At 45.1% G+C, this 13,699-nt stretch overlaps 1 protein-coding gene across 6 annotated transcripts in view; it reads right to left on the bottom strand.

The window, feature by feature from the left end:
* The window catches only part of LAMA3 (laminin subunit alpha 3), a 240,036-nt gene that overhangs the window by 138,857 nt on the left and 87,480 nt on the right, over positions 1 to 13,699 (bottom strand). For 5 of the 6 annotated variants that reach the window (XM_073212898.1, XM_073212899.1, XM_073212900.1 and 2 more), the window contains exons 10-12: positions 12,067 to 12,198; positions 10,633 to 10,695; positions 5,668 to 5,802 (exon numbers count right to left, since the gene is read on the bottom strand). In XM_073212898.1, coding sequence (XP_073068999.1) covers positions 5,668 to 5,802; positions 10,633 to 10,695; positions 12,067 to 12,198 — 330 coding nt within the window. The remainder of the gene's footprint in view (positions 1 to 5,667; positions 5,803 to 10,632; positions 10,696 to 12,066; positions 12,199 to 13,699) is intronic. The other variant, XM_073212901.1, reaches the window with a different exon arrangement.

Here is a 13,699-nt window from a genome sequence, read left to right as displayed (position 1 = left end):
TATAGAAATCTATGTTTAAATAGGGAGAACATTAAAAATGATCACAGTTCCTAGAAACAAATCAGAATCACGGAGCCCCTTGAAGGAAGCCAGAGTAAATTAAGCCACACAGATGTGCAACTAAGTGTTATACATCTCGTGTACTGAATAGGCACAATTGCTATAAACTAAATCTGAGGGCCCCATTCAACTCAATTCAGTATGAGTGATAGTGCCCCTGTACCTAGATGAAAACTCTAATAAATTCTAGGGCTTTTCAACACACTCTGAAGTAAGAGAGCAATCATTAAGTTGAAATTCAGCTTAGGCCAAATCTCAGGACATTGACATTTAGACCCTCCTTCTTTCTTGTTAGAATTAAGGCAGAAGAGTAAAGACAAGATTATGGATTAAAGATAAAAATAGGGTATGTATCTCAAATGTGTTCCTTATGCTCTTTGGTCCTTGTTCCTATCCTACAGATAATGTGTATAGACAGAATGGTTTCCTGACCCTTGAAGAGGTTTGGGAAAGAATTATCCACTGTGTACTAGCACAGGAATATCTTCAGGTGAAAATGGATTTATCAGATTATTACTACAATTTACTGAGCAAGTTTCCAGGTGAAAGAGAGATACTAAATTCACCCAAATGCTCCATGACTTCAGGCTATAACCTCTTAAGAGTTTAAAGCCACAAGATGGAGGAGCAGAAGTAAAGAAAAGTGACAAACTGCTCAGAGTCACAGACAATTTCAGCCTGAAGAACCTCCTTTATTATTTCTTGTAAGATGGGTATGCTAGCATTGAATTCTCTCATTTGTTAACCTGGGAATGTCTTTATTTTGCTTTAATTTTGAAAAATAATTTTGATTTAAATGGATATAAGATTCCTGGTTGACAATTTTTGACTTTCAATTCTTTGAAATATATGGTCCCACAGCCTTTGAGGTCCCATTGTTTCAGATGAGAGGTCAATTGACATTCTAACTGGGTTCTCCAGCATGTGATGAGTCATTTTCTTTTGCGGCTTTCAAGATTTTTCTCTTAGTCTTTCGACATTTAAACTATGATGCCTGTGGGTGTGGATCTCTTTGTATTTATCCTATTGGAGTTTATTGAACTTCTTTGATGTGAAAGTATTTTTCATCAAATTTGGGAAGTCTTCTGCCATTATTTATTTGACTATCTTTTCTGGTCCTACCTTTCTCTCCTCTCCTTCTTGTCCTGCCATTACACATATGTTGATGCATTTAATAGTATCCTATGTTTCTCTGAGGCTCTGCTTATTTATCTTCATTCTTTTTCTCTGTTTTTCAGACTGAATAATATCTATTTATCTATCAAGTTTGCTGATTCTTCTGCCAGCTCAAATCTCCTGTTGAATCCCTCTAATGAACTTTTCTTTTCAGTTATACTTTTCAACTTCAGCATTTCCATTTGGTTCTTTTTAATGATTTCTATACCTTCATTTATATTCTCCATTTTATAAGATATTTTCATCATCTTACCTTCCCTTAATTCATTAAGTATGGTTTCCTTTAGTTATTTTGCACTGATTTATAATAGCTGTTTTGATCTGCTAAGTCCATTACCTGAGCCCATTCAAAAGCAGCTTATATTGCCTGCTTTTTTTCTTGTATATGGGGCACAATTCCTTGTTTCTTGGCATACCTCGTGATTTTTTTTGAAATCTGGATTTTTAGGTAGTTTAGTATAGCAACTCTGGCTATTGACCCACTCCACCACCAGGACTTTTGTTTTTGTATGCTTGGCTGGTTGGTTAGCGACTTGGCTGAACTAATTCTGCAGTTGACTTCCTCCTCAATGTTCAGCCTCTCTTGTTCTTGTTCAGATTTTTCCTTGTTTTTACCTTCTGACCTGGATATTTTGGAGTCATCCCTGGGTCAGTACAAGAAATTTATTGGTTGAATATTGTGTTTAAACATTCTTGGCCAGTCAGATTTTTATCCTTTCCCATTGCATGTTTGTGTGGCTTGGAGACTGTTAATACCTTCAAGTTTGGGGAGTTTACACTTTTTCCCTACATTCATCCAGGGAATACTAGTTTGGAGTTTGCCACTCTGATCACTGCTGAGAAGGCGCAGCCTTGGCCATTATACAGCTCTAGATAGCCAGGGATGACTATGATTCTCTTTAAAAGCCTGACTCCCTAGGAGCTGCCTTGTGTCAGAGCAGCTTGTTCAGTCAGTGTTTGATTAGAGGTCGTGCTTAAATAGTGTCCATCCTGTGCTGTTGGGTTTATGTGTAGCTTAGAGATGTTTCTGAGTCTCCCCATGTTTTGCTCTGATTCTTCTTGAGTGGGTGCAGTCTAGCATATGCACATAACTTTCCAATTGCAGACGTATCTATGATATCAGGAAAGCTCATTTTGGCTGCACTTTCTCTGATTCTGTGAAATTTCTGACTGCTTTGCTGTTTTGTTTGTATCAGAGCTACCAGCTTCCTTTTGATTGCTACATACCAAGATCAACATTGTTTTCTACAACACCTTTAGATACGGAGTTCTTTACTCTGTTAAAACAGTCCCTCAGACAGCTTCAGAACTCTATCATTATGACCTACCTTTTCTCCTGGCTGTACAGAAGCACTGTGCTATGGAGCTTAAGATGAGGACTCACATTTTATGAACTGACACTCCAACTCTTCAAGTGAGCCCTGGTAGTGGGAGTGGGAGCTCCTGGTCTTCTCAGCTTGCCTCTCCTAGCTTGGAACCTCCCTCCCTAAGCCAGCTGGGGTGGGGGTACTGAGGTCCCAGTATTCTCTGCCTTCAGCACCTGGTATAAAGTCTCCACCATCTGAGTGGGTATGAGGTGGGAAAAGAAAGACCTTGTCCTCTCTGCTGGGCCTGCCTGGCACGGAGCTTCTGCAACACAGGGCTGGGGGCAGCGAGAAATGCCAGAAGCCTGTCTCTCCTGGGGTGAACCTGTAGTCCCAGACTGGGAGTTTGGAAGAGAGTAAACCCCTGTCATCTTAGCTATACCAGGGTAGAGCTTCTTTAACACAGAGTAGAGGTGGTGGTGGGCAGGGAGTAGACTTCACACCTCACACGTCACAAACTCATTCTTACTGAGATTTAGATTTTCTTAACTAAATTTTTTTCTTCATTTGCTCTATGCTCTTAGACGAATTTCTAGATCCTTTAAATGATTTTTTATAATTTTTCACTAAAGTTTTGTTTTGCTGGAGAGTCTATTGAGCTCCTTGCTCTGTGTTCTAAAAGTCCAACCTCCCTTCTGCTTTATCCTGAATACACTCTTTCATTTTCTACCTGCCTTAAAATGAATTCGTTCAATAGTGAAGCATGTGGAAAAGAGCATTTTTACAATGTCATCTTACTCTTTACCTTTGTATCCATAAACACAAAGGCACAATCTAACAGCCTTGCCAACTGAATGACTAGGTTGGAATATCTGTAATTCTACCACAGTGAGTCTGCAACAGTGGCTGGCATAGAGGAAGAAAAAAGAAAACCTTTGAGATACTGTCAGCCACAGAGTATTTTGCTTTTGCTAAAAGGATGGCAACTGAAAACAGAACTAACATGGATGTTAGTAAATTATATAGAAAATTAACAAGAGATGCTCTTGTCCACTCCTTGCCCCAAAGAGCTTACATTTAAGACATAACTGGGGAGAGTCAAAAAAAAGGGGCTAGAAGAGACATATTTGTGATTGAGCCAGTTTAAATATCTGGTGGGGGGGAATGAGATAAACTACCTGCCCTGATCCTTCTCCTTCTTTCGTTGAATAGACCTCATCTTCACTACTCATAATCTTGCCCACTCCCAACCTAAGTTCCTCTCGGCTTGGCCCTGGTGGGCATCTGAAACGTAAGGCCTCCATCCCACTCTTCTTCTTTTGTCAATGAGAGATTCTATGTCTCCAGCTTAAAATAAATGTCAGCATACCCAGCTTGTGCTCTGAAGGTCCATTACTTGAGATATCTTTCCACAGAAACAGTATCATGTAAAGGTTGATACCACACTAGACCATGGAGCCAGTTTAGCACAGAATCTACCTCTAGCATGACACACAGTTCCAACAAGAGCATCACCTGTGCTGAAGTTTCTATGGGAAATGCACTGGGCATTCCAGTAATTTCAAATACTGAATTCTCTGGTTGAGAGAAAAGACAGAAGATTTCCCCTTCCTTTCCTTACCCTCCCACCTGCCAGGAGACCAATCTCTAGGCAGGAACTGCTGACAGCTTCTGTGGCTTCAGAGTGGCAAAGGCTGAGAAGTTGGGGCAGAGGATAGAGGTCCATGAACAGGGAATGCCAGGGGGCCAGGAGGAAAAGAGAGGGCTTGGGATATGGCATACAGACAACTATGCAAACTAGGACACAACTGGGATTGGGCTACAGGCTGTTCAAATGATGAAGAGGGAAGCATGGGGCAGAAGAAGAGGGTTGAAGAACAATAGTCACCATGCAAGTGAGTGCTTCCCAGTACACACCAGTGCATGCACAACCCACACATTGCACTAGGGCAGGCACTATTAAAGGAAATTGAGGAACTTGCCTGAGTTGATAGCGCAAATCTTGCTCTTCACTGCATAACCTCCAGCTTGGGGAGGGTTTTTCCTGCTCTGTTCTGTGCTCATGGTTCCTTGGTGTGGCTGACCTTGCTGAGATTGCTCAGTGCCAGATCTAGCCTCCCACTGTGTTCAGAGGCTGGAAACTACAAAGGGCATTTTTTGGGTTCACCTGAATCAGGGTTCTGAATGTCTGGATGCCAACTGGGTTTTGCAAATAAGAAGCACTTGAGTAAGATTAGACAGGTGGGAAGTAAGGAGGAGGCTGCTTTCCTTCAGCCTGTTGAGCATCTCTGCCTCTGTGCCCTGCCTGGTTTCCTGGGGGCCAATAATTGCTGGGGAGGCAGAAGGACTAGAGTCCTTCTATCCTTGAGCTGTGCTACCATGTACTGGGCTTCCACTCAGCCATTCCTCTAGCAGCCTCCTGGGAAGCCAGCCCAGAGCCTGCTTAGCCATCCCTTAATGACTTGGGGTAGCACCCAATGACCTTGGGCAAGTCCCCGTCTTATTACAGTACCTGGAGTGTTTAACTCCTGTCTTGGGCCCTGACCGATTATCTCCTCCTCTTTCTTCCCACCTTCCCTTCATCAGCCACTGGGGGAAGAACGATGACCAGCAGTGAGCAGGAGGCAGAGGAGAACTTGGGCAAATCTATTCACTCATTGGCTTGCTTGCCCAGCAGTTCCTGCAAACCTGTTATGCCCCAGGGACTGGGCCAGGCCCCTCCTCCTCCAACCCTCCATCCCCTCAGTGACTCTCAGCAACAAGACCCTAGGGCACAGGCCCAGTGGGGGGAGGAGACCCCCTCTCCCTGGAATGCCCTGCCTCCTCGTGCACTGGGCAGGTGCCTAAAACAGGGCTCCGACACCACCTCTTGTCCAGGGTCAGGGTGTACACCTAGACAGTTGACCCAGCCCATGTGCTTAACCCCCCAGGGAGAGGAGTGGCAGGGCTGCCAGGACAAAAGGGAGGTGCCATTGTAGGAAGGTCGCCGGGAACACACAGGTAGAAGCCGGGGCCTCATTTACTAAGCTGCAGGCCACAGGTCTGCCAGGAAGAGCCCCTGCATTTCCGCACAAGGAACCTTAGCTTGCAGAGCTGGTGATCACTGGGCTATATGTTGCCCACTTACCTTTGCAGATCGGGAAGGAGTAGAAACCCACGCGGCAGGCATCACACCGGGGGCCCTCAACCCCAGGGCGGCACAGGCACCTTCCGCGGGTATCACATATTTTGGGAAGAACTCCTTCCAGGTTACAGTCACACCCTGTGAAGGGGGGAGGCTTTCAGAGGGGGCCCCCATCTCCATTCCTTTATCAGCTTCCCTTCCCCCAGGTTTCTGTCATGGAAACTGAGAATATGAGTACCTATACCTTATAGACATTCTTAACCCGGAAGACTACAGCTTAAAGGGAAATAAAACAAACATTCAGGAAAGGTCAGAGATGCCCCTAAGAAACATCCAGGGTGGGCACTAGCTTGCAAAACAGCTATAATCTTTTAACATCTAACCCTGTAGAAACACTTTTTCCCCCAAATCTGAGCCTTATACAGTGAAACTTCAAATTAATAATCCTCATTAATGACAACCTTGAATTAAATGTATTTCTACCTTCTATTTTTTAGAAGAAAGGAAACTAACATAAATCCAGTCCTACTATGAGCAGACATGGCTTTTGGGAACTATGCTCGGATTGTCCTGCTACATCTCCAGGTACCAGGCCTGCCTGGCAGCCAGGTGGCCTCCCATTCCCTCCCACAGGGGCTTTCCTCTGCAGGGCCCTGCTCTGGCCACTCCCTCTGCCTGTAAGGCCCCTTCCTGGTTCTTTCTCACCCTTGAGGTCCCACAGTCAACTCCGAGGAAAGTCTTCTCCAATCAGTCTGTACAAGTGACTCCCCCTCCCTCTCCTGTTCTTTGACTTAGTGTGTCATCCTTCACAGCACCTTAGTTACTGAAATCACTCACGAGTCTCGTGACTTGCTTTTAAGCAGTGGAATGAGGCAACGTGGAGAGAAGCCCCCAGCTGTCCCATCTGAGCACAGCCCCAGCAGACCCTCCAGCGAATCCAGCAGAATGACTGCCCAGCCAACCTACACAACTGTGAGGTGTAGCTTGTGTTGTGTTAAGCCATAGAGTTTGGGGGGGGGGGGTATTACACAACAACAGATGAGTGAAACATCTGTGATACTGAAAACTTAGTGAGAACTCACCTCAGGACCCCCTCTGACATCACACAGTGTTTTTAATAAATAAGTGTTCTTAAAATACAGAGCTTTTGCTTGACTTCATTATGGGCAAATATTGAAGTCAAGCAAAAGCTCTGTAAAATAGGTAAGTCTTTTATACTTGAGGAAAGAGATGCTCAGAAGGGTCAACTAACTTGCCCAAGGTCACACAGCCAGAAGAGCAAAGACAGGATCTGAACCCAGGCCTGCCTGATTCTAAAGTCCATGCTCTTTCTATTATACTAAGAATACAAGCTGATAACTTATTTTAAAAGCCATATTCAAGGTATGTCCTAGATAAGTATACACATTCAAACCAATCTCATATTTAAAATATCTACATTTCCATCAATAACATTAGCATCTAAATCTGCAACATGGTCTCACAAGGAAGATCCTGAAAAATGCAGATTCAACTGGGTTCACCCTACTTATCAAGGAAGGAAAGTCTCATGCATTTGGACAGATTTTCTACAAGGGTTAAAAGAATAGATAACTCCAAGAGTTAGCTAAGTCCCACTTCTTCTCCTTCCTAAACCCTAACCCTTTCAGATAAAAAGTTAAGAACAACATTGTGGGATTATTTTAACAACGAAGCAAAACTGAGGAACAAAATAGCAGCGGACTCACAGACTGCAAGAAGGGACTACCAAAGGGGAGGGGTGGGAGAGGACGGGTGGGGAGGGAGGGAGAAGGGGATTGTAGGGTGTCATGATTGGTGCATAGGGTGTGTGTGGGGACATGGGGAAGACAGTGTAGCTCAGAGAAGACAAAAAAGGACTGTGTGGCATCTTACTGCACTGATGGACAGTGACTGCAATAGAGTGGGGAGGGACTCGATAATAAGGGTGAATGTAATAACCCCATTGTTTTTCCTGTGAAACCTTCATAAGAGTATATATCAATGATACCTTAATAATAATAAAAAAACGATCTGGGGTGATACACAGGAATTTATACACAGCAAAGGATTCCAAAGGAGCCTTGTGTAAGACCATTGTATTAGAAGACAAGAAACCGTCAATGGGTCTTAATGAATTAAATTCTCAGGGATGGGAGGGTGTTTGGTTTTATTCAGTGTTGCCTTTCTTCTGACAGTTGAGACATTTGTGCTTTTAATGTTCATCCCCTGGACTAAGAACCTGAATTGGCTGTTTTTAGAATGCACTAATATAAGACCAAACTGTAGTGGCTATCTGTGCATGCAATTTCCAAATCGATCTAGCTGTATTAATTAAAACTCTCCCCCAAGGCTGTGTTCTAGGGCTTCCCTAATATTTTGTAAAAGATGGCTGAACTTCCATTCAAGTTCAATTAAATTTCTTTTCCAGTCTACTTGGGGAGAAAAAGGAATAACAAAAAGATTACTGTAAACAGACAGTAAATGGAGATCTAAAATATCCTTGTGGAAGGAAACAGAGATGTGTGCTTAATCAAGGCTCAGACACTAAATTGCACGCTAGCCAATTAACAGACATCTGAGGAAACGTTGGCTGATCCCCCTTCAGGCAGGATACGTGGTAGGGACCACCGTGGGAATTAAAAATTGAGGCAAGCAGAGGTGTCCTCATATGACCAAGCGTCTGATGAGGGGCAAGCTAACAGCCCACACATGAACACGCAGCCCGTGTTTTGGCAGAGCAGCTGGCAGTGGGTCTGCAGGAGCGGGAACAGAAGGTGCACTGATCCCGCTGTAAGTGGCCTCTGGCGAGCCCTTCATGCTGTCTCCAGATGTTCTGACCTTCCCCACGCCCTGCCGCCCCCCCCCACGTTTCGGGGTGACCCCTTCATCCTCTCTCAACGCCAAGCTCCGTCCCCATCCTCACCTGCCCTCAACCTTGATTCTTATTTCACAAAGAAAGGAGCAACCAGAAGAGGGCGCCCCAGCGTCGCGTCCACTTGCCGTCCTCAGCCACGCACACCGCCCTCTCGCTACGCCTCTCCCGCCTCGGGAAAATGCACACGGCCTTCTCTCTGCTGCACCAGAAGCCTCGGGGTCTCCCCAGCGGCCTCTCTTTCTCTCACACCCGACTTCCAGTCCCGCTTCCCCGGCAGTCCTGTTGGTTCTATCTGCAGATTATGTCCACCATCTCTCCACTACTTGTCACGTACACTGATACCTCCTGGGTCTGAGCCACCACTTCTCTTCCCCAGGGATTACCACAATTGTTTCCCTTGACGGCTCCCTACTTCTTCTCTTCTCCCCCTACAGCTGGTTTACAGGATAATAGCTACAAAGATCCTTATGCAAAGACACTTCTCCTTGCAAAACTCACCATGGCTCCAAGGTTAAGTTCAAAGGTTGTCTTTGCAGCGGCTGACAAGGGCCTATGATCAGTGCATCCCTTCCTTACCCCTCTGGCCCGCACGCACTTAATTTCACACATCTGCTCTATCTTTTGTTCAAGTTAACACCTGATCCCCTTCCCCCATGCTCCAGCCCCAGTGACTTTGCACTTCCTCTTTCCTGTGTCTGGATGCTTCTCCCAGACACCTGCAGAACTCACTGCTCAGCCCCATCAGGTCCTTGCTTAATTAACTCTTAGAGGAAGCCTGGCCCAACCATCCTACTTAAATTTGCAAGCCTCATATTCTCTAACCTCTCTCAGCACTCACAGTTAAGGCTGCCCGCTGAACTGTTGCATTGTGGCAGAAACCGAACTCCCCTGCCAAGGACAGCGCTCCAGAGACCATCTCCCTGTCTGGTCACACGTGCCCCTTCTCTGCCCGCCCACACCCTGGACATAGCAGAAGGAGGGGCACGCACACTCACACATACTTCACTCTACCTCCACCCCCGTGAAATGAGCATGTGAGCATCAGGCCTCTCCTTGTCCTTCTAATGATGTGCGTTTCTATGTGTGTCATATGGGAATACACAGGAAACGGCACACGGTCCCAGAATTGAACCTTAAGACCTGGAATGTTCTGCTCTGAGTTAGTTTATGCTTATAATGTGAAGGTCTCACCCTTAAAAGTAGCACCTTTAGGTAGGACACAACCTTGCATATCACTATCTAGCATAGTAGGCATTTTACTTGTTAAGTGGTTTAAATATTATTTAAGTTATTGTATAAGTTCCCTCACTGGAATATAAACTAAAGAAGAGCTGGGAATTTTTTTCCATTCTGCTCACTGCTAAGTCTCCAGCAACCAGAAACAGTGCTGTGCACAAAACAGATTGTAAAACCCATGCAGAAGAAGTGTTTAGGCAGGTGTAGCACTCCCACCCTCTCGCTGTTCACCTCTCCACCCCAGAGGCTGCTCACTACGCACCCCTGCCACTCTGCCCAAGGGGACTTTTCTAGCTGCGGGACCAGGGAGTTAATGGCCTAGAGATGGCCCTCCACTAATGGCAAATAACTGAAGTCACCCTGCAGTTGTGTAATGCTGAGCAAGTTCAATGCTGTCTTCTATGCACCTCCAGGTACACCAGATTTGGCCACTGAAGCACCCTCACAACAGCAACCTTCAGTCCCTGACTCACGGCCTTACTCCTGTTTCTGGGATCACTTCCCAAATAAACTGCTTGCCCTCAAATTCTTTCTCAGGGTCTACTTATGGAGAACCCAAATAAGACAACAGGCAACTGACAGCCATGGAAGGCTTTTGAGCAAGTTTGTGATATATAATTCAAGCCTGAATTATATATCAGTTTAGTTTCCTTGGAATCAGGTAATGTCACTGCAAAGGACAGACTCAAGTAGAGAATGACAGTGGCCAGGAGCCCCAAGAGGAGGCACCTGCGAGGCCCCTGTCACACTCCAGTTAGGATGATCTGAACTTGGAATAGCAGCATGCACAGGAGATGGGACAGAACCACTGAGCATAGCACCTTCATTGAAGTTAAACTGAAAGAGATGTTACTTGCCTCTTATATCTCCAGCTACTGGATCTTCTGGACTTGGAGTAGGAATAGGGAAAACAGGAATTCCTAGAAAAATGGTTTATTAAAAAAAATTTTAAAAACAGAGAAGGATAAAGGAGACAGTAAAGTAAAACATGAAATTGCACTAACTAGGGAGAAGCCATCTCTAATTTAGTGAAAAAACATCATGTGCAGACTAAAGAAAGACAATATTTCCAATTTAAAATGCATCAAGTAATTGAAACCAGAGTTGACAGGCCTTTTGATTTGTTTATTAATGAGCAAAAATGGATATTTTTGTGCTCACATTAGTTGGGACTCAGTCTGAGTAGGGATGAGCTTGGTTTCTTTAGCATCTCTATTGGTTTAATGTAAAATTGAGACTAGTTTTAAAAAGTGTTTTCTTTCAAGTTTTTTTTCCCTAAAATTTTGTTGATACCATAACATTGTTTCTGGCTCCATTTTTCACTAAAAAGGCAGATGCATTTGCTGCCCAGCCTCTCTCCATTGACAGATTCTAAAACTGATTAAGTGTCAATACTGTGTTACTGGGTTTGGGCTTAAAAACTGGTTCTTTAAAATATAAGATGATCATATAATTCATCCTTCAAACCAGGACACTTGACAGGGAAAGTAGGTGCTGATGTAACAGGTACCCTGGGGCAGGAGGTGAGCCAGGACACACAGTCACCTGTTCACATGCGTCCCGCCTCCATCCCCTGCAGCTCAGAACGCTTCTCCTGTGGTGCACGCTTGTGAGGTGGGGCTGAGCAAAAGCTAATGCAGCAGTGAGAAGGTGTCCCTTTGTGAGACAGCATCTCTTTGTCCTAACATGGAAGTGCAGTCTTCACACTGTTGTGAAACATCCAGAACCATGGCTCTTGTCCCAGTTTGCATAGCTGATTTCATAGACTCTCCTGCTTTATGTTCTATGACATTTCTCACATATGTATATTTTCTCTCTGAGAGGCTGCAATGTTCACTTAGATCAGGTGAGGTGGGGGCCAATGATAATGGGGGGAAAGGGGCAACACATCCCCCTGGCCACTCAACACATGACCACACACATTATCCATGCAAATGAACATCTGGAAGCCCTTGACATTTCTTCCAGGTTTATGAAGAAAATCACACACACAGATCAGTGTGGTAAGTTGAAACTGCCAATATTTGACCCTTCTGACTTACTGAAATGGTAATGTCTTTGGTACAATCTAACACTTGGGAGATAAATAAGACTTTAAAATGTACTCATATGAATTTTATGTTCCCAGCTTTTGGGGACACATTTGTAATATACATGAATGCAGTCTAGCTGGTCCCTGTCTGGGCCCTCCCCACCACCACCACAGCCCTGCCTGCCACTGCCTCGGTGTTAATGCCCAAGCCCTGCTGTGTGCCAAGAAGGGAGCCTGTACTTGCACTGCAGGTACTTACTCAAGCAAAATGGGAAGTTATAGTGTCCGGGCGCACACTTCTCACAGTTGTGCCCCTGGAAACTGGGCTTGCAGGTGCAGCGGCCTGAGCCCTGCTCACAGTCATCCGCGTGCTCGGGGTTACAGCTGCAAGCTGAGAGAGATCTCGGGTTACAAGGGATCTGGCCCTCCTGCACTTCATAAGGCACACATGTCCCAGGACTTCTCAGGCAATGTTTAATACTTTATCACTGGTCCATAGAATAACCACACTTATTCTTAGAAAGGTAGAGCCTGTTTTCCACTTCATACCTGCTCTTCAGTTCTCACGACTGGACCTCATGGGCTCTGACACTGCGTATCCACAACAAGAAGGCCTCGAGAATGCAGTTTATTACACTGAGCATTGCCCATCTCCCTGCGTAAGGCAAAGCCTGCACAACACACAGTCGAGGTGGCTGTGTGGGAGCGTGCTGTGGCTCTGGGCACATCTGTTGGACACAGCCTCTCCCGGCTCTAAGCCAACTATGAATTCCCACCTGGCGGGCATCACACAGCTGTGATGTGGACACACAGGTGGGATGCCTAGATATTGATATATAACCCGTGGACGGCATAGAAAGATTGCATCATGACCCAAATGTTAGTTTGAGTGGTACAGCAGATGGAAGGCTGTTTTTGGAACCAACATGACCAATAGGTTTGCATTCCAGGGAGACAGGCTTGGGCTACAGGAAGCTCAATGGCTCCCAACCTGGGAGCTTCTCTTGACCGGACAGGTCCTCACCTTGGGCAGAAAAAATACCACCCCAGCTCAGCTAAGTACATGCCCTGGGAGGAACCAGGAGAATGAAGAAGCCACTAGCATCACACATCCCTCCAGCCTGGATTCTCCTGGTGTCCTTAGCTTAATTTGCTTAGGATTTTTGTGTCTTGTGGATTCTTTGCTAAGCCTCCAGTATCTCAGTGAGACCACTTCAGTGATAAAAGAGGAAACTAGAAAAGTGGTGGAGACCTGAGATTCCTAAGAAGGTATGACTGCATTTGGAATGTCCCTTTCCCCTTTGCCAATGTCTGTTCTTTGTGGGCACAGAAAAGTGGTGGACTTATTCATGGGATGACGTAGAAGAGGGAAAGGAAACCAGAACATGCTTTAGACAACTAAGAATGCCCAAGAGGCACACAGGTTTACACACCCTTTGGACTTTGGATGCTCTCAGACAGTAATGATCTGGTAAGTGAAGTTGGGGGGATGCTGAGCACAGAGGCCAAATTCACCACTGGTATTGTTTTCCAACTGTGACAGCCAGAGAACACAAAAGAACCAAGTAGGTTACACAAGTAGGGTAAAACCTATGACCTATGACCGATAATTCCACAGGGAAAAAGCAGTGGCATTTTTCTGTGTGGTGAATGTGGTGTGACACAGGGGCATCAGGCAGATATGAACAACACCCCGGATCATCCAGGTAGTGGGTCTGTCACCTGGGCCAAAATACTTGATAGTCAGGCTCTTGGGTCTCCCCATCTACAAATCAGAACAATAACACAATGTCCCGAGTTAGCTGTGATAATTAAATAACACATGTGTGAAAGTATTTTGGCAATGTCTTGCATATAGCAAATGCTCAATAAATTATAGCTATTTGAAATAT

The sequence above is a fragment of the Manis javanica genome, chromosome 9 (assembly GCF_040802235.1).
Source record: "Manis javanica isolate MJ-LG chromosome 9, MJ_LKY, whole genome shotgun sequence".
Lineage (NCBI taxonomy): Eukaryota > Metazoa > Chordata > Mammalia > Pholidota > Manidae > Manis > Manis javanica.
The sequence above is the reverse complement of the archived record's forward strand: the minus strand, read 5'-3'. Positions and strand labels throughout refer to the sequence as shown.